Source organism: Crinia signifera, chromosome 1, assembly GCF_055691185.1.
Source record: "Crinia signifera chromosome 1, ASM5569118v1, whole genome shotgun sequence".
NCBI classification, from domain to species: Eukaryota; Metazoa; Chordata; class Amphibia; order Anura; family Myobatrachidae; genus Crinia; species Crinia signifera.
The window spans coordinates 331,568,721-331,579,717 of NC_139217.1; the positions used below are offsets into that span (position 1 = coordinate 331,568,721).

Here is a 10,997-nt window from a genome sequence, read left to right on the forward strand (position 1 = left end):
CACCTTCAAGTTCTCCGCCGAGCAGCGCCGCCCCCAGCGTGCTATGTCTGTGTTTCTCAGCGCGACGTGTATCCGGCGTGCAGCAGCAGCAGCGCGTGGAACTTCCGCTCCGGCGTCTTTGTGTTGTGTTGTGTGGATCTCACGTTGCTGCTGTAGCCGGGGCCGCCAGTGCGGAGGTACTGTACTCGTCTCATAAGCGTAGGTGCCGGGACAGTGGGTTACTTACTCGTACACTGCACATTGTGCCGCGCCGTGCACATGCCCCGCAGCAGCCTTTAAGTTGGAAATACAATGCTGCGGTGTACGGGATCTCCTTTCCTGGGCGGCAGGGATGCATGCAATCCAGCACAATTTGTTGTGATGGATCGCTTGCGACCCTGCTCCCGGCCCGCCGACGTGAGGGAGGTATGTGGTCCGACGGCCAGCAGGTCCCACCACCGACTCAGGTCGGACCTGAGGACACATCAGCTGTGTACACACGGGGGCGATAGGGGCTATAATCGCTGGGAATATGGTCGCAGGTGACCATATTGCCAGTGATGGAAGTGTGCCCCGGCGATTTCGCCGGGTGCGCGCTCCCGTTTTCAGCCCCATTGTAATCGCTGGTCGCAGGAGCTTGGTCCTGCGACCAGCTAATTACCTTTGCGGCACCCCTGGCAGAGGTTCCCTTTCATCAGCGACCATCTCCATACCTCCCAACTGTCACGATTTTAGAGGGACAGTCCCGATTTTCGGGTCCTGTCCCGCTGTCCCACCCGCGGCAGGCATTGTCCCGCTGCGGGGGGGTGACAGTTGGGAGACCCCCAATCTAGTAGAATAGACGCTGTGCGCATGCTGCGCTCGCCATGCTTCGGGGAGGTTTGGAAAGTGAATAGACGCTGTGCGCATGCTGCGCTCGCCACGCTTCGGGGAGGTTTGGAAAGTGGCGGGGTGCGTAAAATCTCTTTTTATGACATACAATCATATTATTGTATACCTAATACTACATGAAAAATCGCATCGCACGGCACTAAAATGGCCCATGCGAGTTCCCTACGCAGAATAGCCCACTAAGCAAATAGCTTAGTGGGCGCCGTTCTAGGAAACAAGTACCCGAATTTCCAGACAGCACATGGCACAGCCTGCCGGTGACTGCATGGCCATGTGTGATGTTGAAGTGCCCTTATGGCTGTGTGCACCCAGGCCTCTCACTGTTGACTGGTACGGAGGAGAGATTGCTGCTCCCATAGGTGTCTGTCTTCTGGGGTTGGGATAATTTGGTCTAAAGAATGATGGTCGACATGGCTTTAGGTCGACAAGTCATTTGGTCGACATCCAAAAGGTCGACATCAGGGTTTTCTTTTGTCCCAAATGTCGACACAGTCTAAAAGGCACCGCATCCCCTTGCTTCGGGCACGGTGCCTTGCTGCGCTCGGCACACTATTTTATTGTCCCACCACGCCCCTAGTGGATGGTAGGGCCTGTCGGCACAAAAAAACAGTGAAAAACCCCATGTCGGACTTTTGACTGTCGACCTAGACCATGTTGACCTAGTGGCGTCGACCCAATGCTTGTTGACCATCATGCTGTAGACCAAATAAATGACTGTATCAAGTTTTCTCTATGAAGAGAGAGCCAGAGGCTCTCAATGCTTTGCAGAATCTGAGTTTTTCCCATCCTCGTTAAGCTGTGTACACACTGTGCAATATATTGCTCAGCGTCCAGTTTTCATCAGCGACCAGAGATGGTCGCTGATGTACAGGAGACTCTGCCAGGGGAGCCGCAGAGGGAAACAGCTGATCAGCGAACCTGGAGATTTATCGCTGCAGCACAAACAAATCAGAGGCAATATGGTCGCTCAGCGTGTACACAGCTTAATGTCCACATATTCTGTAAATACCGTGTGGCCTTCCCTGGTACCCTTTTGTTCGACTTTATACCAATGTTTGGAGACTGTAGAAGGGAGACTTATCAAAGCTTGGTGAGAGCTAATGTGGGCAGAGATAAAACTCTCCAAGATTTGATAAATCTCCCTTTGGGAGAAGCCTCTTCACACTTTCTGTAGAAGTATTTACCTTTCCTTTAATTTGCTTGTAAAAGAAACTTAACCCTCTCCATTCCTGTAAGAATCATTAGTCTTTATGCTCGCACAGGTACGATATTCAAAACGCTGCGTTCTCTACTCTCTGTGCGTCTGATTTACTACATCACCAGAATGCCGAAGCGAGGGAAGAAGGAAGATGCGTGTGAGACAGAGTCTGTGGAGAATGATGGTAAATATAGGGTGTTACATAAGTATAGCCTGGAGATGTCCGACCGCAACCATTCTCAGTATTCCTTTGTATCCCCCAGTACCTGAGCAAAAGAAGGGAAAGAAAGCAGGCAAGGAGCCTGAACCTGTGATTCTCTATGAGGATTCCCCTGACAAGTTAACCACAGATGATGGAAAGAAATACACAATGAAGATCAGCTCCTGGAATGTTGATGGTATTAGAGCGTGGGTCAAAAAAGAAGGCTTGACGGTAAGCACTGTACATTTCTTCTACACACACACTTTCAAGACCACATATATTTATTCAATTTTTACATTTGTAAATGTTATTTCATTTTTAAGATATATATGATCATCTCAATAGACAAATTAGCAGTACTCAGCGGAAAAGTTTCAAATCGAGTATTCAAAGCATCACAACATAGACTGACGTTTTGCGACTAGCGCTCCCTGTTTTTAAGGTGGGTAGTCATACTCGCCTTGAAAATGAGTCGTGCGAGCTCCGCAAGGTCGGCCTTTTCTGTGGTGCTTTGAGTATACTGTTTGAAACTTTTTCTCTAAAGCTGACAATACATCAGGACGTCATGATTGTATGCAGATCGTGGAGTGGTTGTAGGTGCTTAAAGGCGCATACAATCTGCTTACAACCGCAATGAGATCTGACGGATCAGAAGTGCAGCACATCTGATCTAGGGGCCGACCTCTCGACCCCTGGGACACCACACATTGTAAAAAGATGATGTGCACGTGATCCGTTGCACGACCCGGTGAGATCAGGTTAAATTACGTTCTGGTGTATGGGGGCCTTAAGTGCCGCTGTGTATTGAGAGGATCTTTATTGCCTATTCCCACTGAGCACCTTTTTATATATATATACAACTTTTATTACTATTTCTGGAGGTAAATATTTTAGCTTATAATTTCCATATCTTTAACACTTTGTTTTGTATTCCGCATAGTGGGTTCGTGAGGAGGACCCGGACATTATATGCCTTCAGGAGACAAAGTGTGCGGAGAAAGCCCTGCCGTCAGATGTGAAGGACATGCCAGAGTACCCTCACAAGTATTGGGCCTGCTCTGATGAAAAAGAAGGTTACAGTGGTGTGGCAATGCTTTGCAAGGAAAAGCCCGTAAATGTCACATACGGCATTGGTAAGTTCATCAACCCATGTATATTTTAGATTTGGCAATATAGTGTATATGAAGGTTTACCTGCACAGTACTCTGTATTCATTACTAATATGTAAACATTTTTGTGAGCCCAGAACTCCCATGGTTAATATAGCAGGGGTGGCCAAATTGGTCCTCAAGATCTACAAACAGTTCATGTTCTCCATGCCACCTGTGTACCTGTAGAATGTGTCGAGTAGGAATGAATGCTGCACATGTTTGATGACTACACCTGTGCACCAGCCAGGTAGTCTTGAAAAAGTGAAACTGTTGTTAGATTTAAAGGAACGCTCTGGCCAGCCCTGTTATAAAGTATTTTGTGAGGTTTTGTCTTTGTACATATTGCCCTAACTGTTTTTGCCTCTATTGTTCCATTAGGAATTGAAGAACACGATAAGGAGGGCCGCGTAATCACTGCTGAATTTGAGTCCTTTTATTTGGTTGCTACTTACGTTCCCAACTCCAGCCGTGGCCTAGTTCGTCTTGATTATCGCCAGCGCTGGGATGTAGACTTTCGTAGTTACTTGAAGGGACTAGACAGCAAAAAGCCTCTCATTCTTTGTGGTGACTTGAATGTTGCGCATAAAGAGATTGATCTGAAGAATCCCAAAACCAACAAGAAAACACCTGGTTTTACCCCACAGGAGAGAGAAGGATTTGGGGCACTGCTGGATGAAGGCTTCCTGGACAGTTTCCGTGAGCTTTATCCCGATAAGCCATTTGCTTATACCTTTTGGACCTACATGATGAATTCCCGAGCTAAGAATGTTGGGTGGAGGCTTGATTACTTTGTCCTGTCCAAAGCCTTGCGGCCATCCTTATGTGATAGTAAGATCAGGAGCAAAGCTATGGGGAGTGACCACTGCCCCATAACCCTTTTTATGGCCATATAAAGAAAAATAATGTTTAGTAGTTCAGTATCTCTATACAAACATGTAATTGGCCCCAGTGCCATGAACACTGCCCCATAACACTTAACATGACCATAAGATTACACACTATCCTATAAAACGCTGTGGTCAAGGAATGCACACCTGATATATTGCTCCATTAGTGTTCATTCTAGGACCCTGCATCTTCCAAAACTCATGTAGTTCCTGTTCCCTACCTGGGGTGTCGCTCTCTGCTGTGGTGCTTCTAGCACTGGTCTGCATATCATTGCTGAAATACAGACCACCCTGCTAGAAGCACCACTGCAGAGAGTGACGCCCCAGGCAGGGAAGAGGCACTGCACGGGTTTTGGAAGATAAAATGCAGGGTGCTAGAATTAACACTTTCTATACACCCAGTGTTGATCATATTCATTAAGGTTTTGTTCATTGTTAGAGAACCTTCACCTTGAGTATTGTTTACCACTAATTATCATGTAAAGTGGTTGGTGATGAGTGTTATAGTCATCAAACAAGACTACTTATTGGTGCTTTCACCTGTAGAAATCCCTTGCCTTGTAGAATTCATGAGAAAAAATTTTTTGTTTTATTTCTCATGTGCAGGATTATCTATATCTGTTGTCTATAATAATAATAACAATAACACATACAGGAGTATGTGCTCATTGATCTTAAGCTTCATGGGTTACTATGTGTAAAACAATAAACTACATCCAGTACTGCAAGAGGAATTAGGGCTCTATACGCAAAGCAGAGAAAAGAGTGGTCAAATCAGCTTTGAGGTAACATTTAGCAAGTACATGCTATAAAAGTATACATAGCAGCTGACTGGTTCCGATAGACAACTCCACTAACTCAGTTCTCCACTCTTTTTTTCTATGTCATGAATAGACCCCTTAGATCAGGGGTTCTTAACCTCAGTCCTCAGGACCCCACACAGTTCATGTTTTCCTAGGTCACCCAGCATGTGCACAGGTGCACTCATTACTCACTAACACATTTTAAAAGATCCACGGGTGGTGATAATTATTTCACTTGTGATTCTGCGTGAAGACATGGAAAACGTGCACTGTGTGGGTGTTCTGAGGACCGAGGTTGAGAACCACTCCATCTCCATCTGAATGTTCCCATTTTGAGTAATGAAAAGAAATATGGGTTATCAACAGTAAACGATTTGTCCATACTGTAAGAATATATGATAAAGCAGGGGTGTGAGGTCTAAAATTCCAAGTTTCCTAAGTAGTGCAAGTGTGTGTGTGTAAAAAGCATATGTATATGGGCATGAAAGCAATGGAACAAAAAGAACCTGTATACAGATAATTATGCCCATAAAACATGGTAAATATATAAGCAATTTGTTACATATCTTTGAAAGAGAGGTCTTTTTTTCAACATTTTTTCTTGGTGATTGAAATGTTGCAATAAAGACACTTGTCTGACAGCTTGATGGAGAAACCTTGCTAATTGTTATGACTACTTTAATGTTTCCGCTGAGGGGAACTTACCATGCACCCTAAAAAATACAAAGAAACATGTCACTACACTAAAGGTGTGCCCACACGCTAGAAAGATCTGCGATCGTAAGATGTGTGAATAAATTAGCCTTGAAATCTTTTTTCCGTCTTGGACAAAAGATTTCAGGCAAGCGCACATCTTTACCAAAGATTTTTCTTAAGATCCCGTGTGCGTTCCTATGGATCTTTTGTTAAAGCTTTTGATCTTTCGTGCAGCACGTAAGATCAGAAGATTCAGCTAAAGATCCACGGGAGCGCGCATCAGACCGAAATCGGACGATTTTCGACCGATTAATGGAAAACATCGGATGATATATCTGCTGATTTATTGGAAATCGGCCCAAAAATCGTTCTAGTGTGTGGGCACCTTAAGGGGACAGAACCCCAGATTAAAGGGGGGGGTGGGGGGGTTGGAGGAGGAGAGTATCCCCATGCCTCCCCAGTCTTAAGGGGTCCCCTTGCTAGAGCTGCTGAGGTGCTGCTGCATGACTGATTCATGCAACCTCCACTCTGCTGCCTTGGATAAGGCGGTCAAAATTTTTACATTTCTACTTTTAGCGTTTAGTAGCTCATAATTATGAATAGCGAAGATATCAAAAGTAGGTTTTAGTGTTCTAGGCTATTAAATACAGAGCAGCGACATGAATTAGTAATAAAAAAAAAAGTTAAGGTGCCCATCATACACTGTACATTTATTGTATGCAATTTGGACTAGATCGAATCGGAAACATTTTGCAGTGCGAAACAATCTAGTCCAAATTGCATACAATAATTGCACCTTTAAGGTGAGTACACACGGGTGCAATTTCATGTAAAATCGCTGGCAATATGGTCGCTGAGCGATAAATCGCCAGCTGCGCACTCCCGTTTGCACTGCCTAATGGTCGCTGGTCGCAGGAGCATGCTCCTGCGACCAGCGGCTTTCCCCGGCGATCGCTGTGCCGGAAGGTCAGCGCCGGGGAGATCAGCGTTGATCTCCCCAGCCCCGTGCCGCTGCTCCCTTTCTCCTCCCATCAAAGTGACAGCAGCAGCGTCTGCTGCTGCTGCGCTCCCCCTCCGCCCCATAGCAGTGTCTCCTTTTCATCGCTGATGAAAAGGAGACACTGAGCAATATGATTGCTGGGGATATATTGCTAGCAATATATCCCCAGCAATCATATTACCCCGTGTGTACACAGCATTAGTGTTCTAGTATATTGATTTAGAGCATGTGTTTGTGCAGGTCCATTGTGTCTATACAAAGGTTTTGCATAGTAGCCAGACTTCCCTGGAAAGGTCTCTTCATATTCAGTCTACTAAGACAATAACCGATTCCAATCGCATTCTTGGGTGGTGGCTTTCATCAGGGGACATTCCTCAAACTCACTGGGCGACTGAGCTGAATGCTCAATGTCTGAGCAGCTTTCAACTTGAAAGCTGCCCTGTGTATACAGGGCAGCAATGAGCACTAATGCATGCTGACGCATCATCGCTGGCCCGGCTGCTCATCTGCTGGTATTACCGATGAGCGACGGAGTGGAACGGCTGCTATGGAAGTCGTCCATCCCTGGGAAAATCGCTAAAACAGGCGAAAAACACTGGGTATTCACTGAGCGGTTTTCAGCCTAGCGATTCTCCTCATCATCTTTATCCAAAACACTCTGGACAAAAACACGCAATGTATATGGACCTTAATAGAAGCACAGCTGTTGGGTGTCTCTAGACAGCCCATCGGCTGCTGCATTAGCTTAAATGCTGTAGCAGCTGCAACAAAAGTTTTAACCGCTGCTGCATTATCGTTCTGCTCTGAATTTGGCCCAATCCCTTAAAGTCATTCTTAACACTACAGCTGCCTTTAATCTACAGTAAAAAGCTATTGTGATTCAGTAGTGTAACACATCTTTCCTGATGGACAAACCAGTTATTTTCATGTAAATTGTGACCTTTCTCTATAGATGGGCAATTTTCATTAGGCTGCCTGGAATTTTTTAGTTTTTTTGCTCCTCACATAGGGCCAGATTCTCTAAGCTTCAAAAGTGATAAAATGGAGAGTGATAAACAGCCAGCCAATCAGCTCCTGCCTGTCATGTCACAGACTGTGTTTGAAAAATGTCAGACAGGAGCTGATTGGCTGGCTGTTTATCACTCTCAATGTTATCACTTTTGAAGCTTAGAGAATCTGGCCCTAAGTCATGAAGAAATAATATGCAGTATGTCTCACCAGTTGTGTTGTCAGCACATGTGGTTGCTCAGTTTGAGCTGGCTCTGGTTTTTTGGCCAAATTAATTTTTTTTATGTAAGTACACTGGATAACTCCAAATTAAATGATTGTTGAATGTTCGTGTTTGTAAATACTGGGGTCTGTTTACTAAGCCTTGGATGGACTTAAAGTGGACCAGCCTATTTGCTTCTAACTGCCCTGTTACTGTCTATGGGGTAGATGTATCATCTGTCATTATGGGGGGAGAAGCGGTATCAGTGCATGGGGTGCGCTAAATGACAGGGGCGCTATGCCCATATCGGCGCTGCTATCTAAATAATAGTAGTCCAATATGCAGGGCAAATGTATGAACTGTCAGCAGCACTGACTGTTCCGCCCCTTGCCGCTATCGACTTTGACAGCTGCAGGTGGCGATGCTCTATCCTGACAACAACGACTGTGCTGGAAATATTGCGTGAGTAGCAAGATCCTGCGCATGCCCAATCCAGCCAGCCGGGGGAAGGAGACAGCGCGTTAATACATATTGTTGTTGGTCTCCCCTTCTGTTTCACCTTGTTAGTGAGGCGAAGCAGGAAGTGTTATCACGCCGCTATAATACATCTATCCCTATGTTTGAAAAATGACAGTAGCTGCTTGGCTTGTACTTTATCTCTAATTTATCGCTATCTGTGGCTTAGTAAATACCCTACTGTTTGTTAGTGTTCATTATAAAACCTTGCACCTTTCAAAACCCATGCAGTTCCTCATCCCTGCCTGGGGTGTCGCTAATTGCTGTGGTGTCTACCACACTGGAACTTAATACAGACCAGACTTGTACTAGAAGCACCAAGGCAGACAGCGTCACCCCAGGCAGGAAAGCAGAACTGCACGGGTTTTGATAGGCGCAGAGTGCTAGAATGAGGTGTTGTAACCATTCTGGTTACAGATACTTGGACTCGCCCCTCAGAATTGCTGTGTACACATCACACTAAAGGAACTGAATAGTTTTTGTTTTATGAAAGCATAACAGGCAGTTATTGAGTTTTTATCTGTTATTTTGCAGCCTAAGTTTAACAATAAAGATTTTGAATTTCAATATATTTTTCCTGCTTGATTTACTGCTCCAGCTTCACTTTGTACCAACTGTAATAGTCAGTCAATATTCACAACGTAAGGTAAAGTAGTAAAGATCATGCAGCAAAGTAATCTAAAACAATGTATAAATGTGAGCAATTGTTATGTATTTTTTCAAACCTATAAAATAGTTAACAGAACGAGTAGTAAGTGTTTCGTATAATTGGTTTAAAAAAGCTTGGAGAATGTTTGAGTTTATGAAGTAATATTTTCTATTGCAGGGTGACTTCGAAACAAAAACCTGCGCCCTGTGGTTCTTGTCATGAGGAGTTCTCGATAGCAAATACCGGGTTCGGTATGATTTACCTACAATTCAAATCCTGACTGTCAAAATATTGACATCTAAAATATAGACAGGTAAAAAATTAGACACCTGTTTTTCATATTTTTTGGGGTCTGTATGTTGACATAGGTCGACATAACCCCGTGCTTCAGGCACGGTGCCTCACTGCGCTCGGCACACTATTATATTCCCCCACCATGTCCACTGAGATGGTAAAGTATGTACAAGTCGGTATTTTGACCTTGTCGGTATCTTGACCAACCGGTCAATGGTTGTCGGTGTTTTGACCATTGGGATTTTGATTGTAGGTAAATTGACCACATCCCCAAATACCATGTCCATGCTGTAATTATATTATAAAGCAGCCATGTGTAGGTTGTGCTGATCTTCACGTAAAGAATAGCACATGGGAGTTTCCATATGTGTTCACTCACCGTGAAATATGAAAAAATGAGTCCATGTAATATTAAAGAATGTACTTTTGGACATAAACGTTTGAGTGGCAATATAGTGTTGCTCAAATGTTATTGGATTTTTTTTTTCTTGTTAATTGCCTTAATTAGGTAATAAAATAATTGATCAGTTTTTTTTTTTCTATTCACTAAAGGACTCTACCCTTGGGAATAGTCACATACTCTGGTATAGCGCCAAACCGGTCACCCTTTTTATATGTTGACCCTTCAACTGCACTTAGGCCCTTATTCAGATCTGAATGCAGTACAAATTTGGGTACTTATGTATTATCTGGGCTCCCGTTTTTCTTATGAGACCGCGTCCCCTCGCGGGGCTCGCTGCGCTCGCCACGCTTCGGGCACGGTGGCTCGCTGCGCTCACCACACTATATAAAATCAACTCCATGCGTAGTTGGATAGTAGGGGTATGAAAAAATGGGGTGCATTTAACATGGGAGCCCAGATAATACATAAGTACCCAAATTTGTTCTCAAAATGGACAAAACCATGTGCACTGCAGGTGGGGCAGATGTAATGTGTATAGAGAGTTAGATTTGTGTGAGTTATTTTGTTTCTGTGCAGGGTAAATACTGGCTGCATTATTTTTACACTGCAATTTAAATTTCAATTTCAACACACCACACCCAATTTAACTATCTCTGCACATCTCTGTTCCACCTGCAGTCCACATGGTTTTACCCATTTTGAGAATAAATTTGTACTGCGATCAGCGCCCATCACATCGCATACCATAAGGCATACGATGGTATGCAATGCGATGTTACGCGATGGCAGCCGATGTTATACAATTTTAAATTGTATACCATCGCATTGTATGGCATATACAATGGTATACGATTTAAAATTGTATAAGCACCCTAATGGGTGTTTTCAGTGTTAAATGTGCCCCCTATAAGATTAATTATTGTATAAGCACCGTAATGGGTGCTTACAATGTTAAAAGCACCCCCACGCCACCCGTACTATAAATGCCAACCCGAAGCGTGGCGAGCCCACGAGGGGCGGCAGTACGTGTCCTCCGACCTTTTAATACCCCCACTATCCACGTCGGCGTGGAGTTGACGCTTCGGGCTCGCTGCGCTCGCCACACTATATGGGCGCCG

The 10,997-nt window shown here is 44.5% G+C and overlaps 2 protein-coding genes across 2 annotated transcripts in view; one reads left to right on the forward strand and one right to left on the reverse strand.

The window, feature by feature from the left end:
• The window catches only part of OSGEP (O-sialoglycoprotein endopeptidase), a 39,113-nt gene extending 38,933 nt beyond the window's left edge, over positions 1–180 (reverse strand). Inside the window, exon 1 of the mRNA XM_083145229.1 lies at positions 4–180. The gene's annotated coding sequence lies outside the window, so the exon portion shown is untranslated. The remainder of the gene's footprint in view (positions 1–3) is intronic.
• Positions 21–9,100, forward strand: APEX1 (apurinic/apyrimidinic endodeoxyribonuclease 1). Its single transcript, XM_083145232.1, has 5 exons — positions 21–176; positions 2,133–2,252; positions 2,332–2,501; positions 3,211–3,403; positions 3,800–9,100. The coding sequence occupies exons 1-5, from the start codon at positions 44–46 to the stop codon at positions 4,312–4,314; spliced, it is 1,131 nt and encodes a 376-aa protein (XP_083001358.1). The 5' UTR covers positions 21–43; the 3' UTR covers positions 4,315–9,100.
• The last annotated feature ends 1,897 nt before the right edge of the window (positions 9,101–10,997 follow it).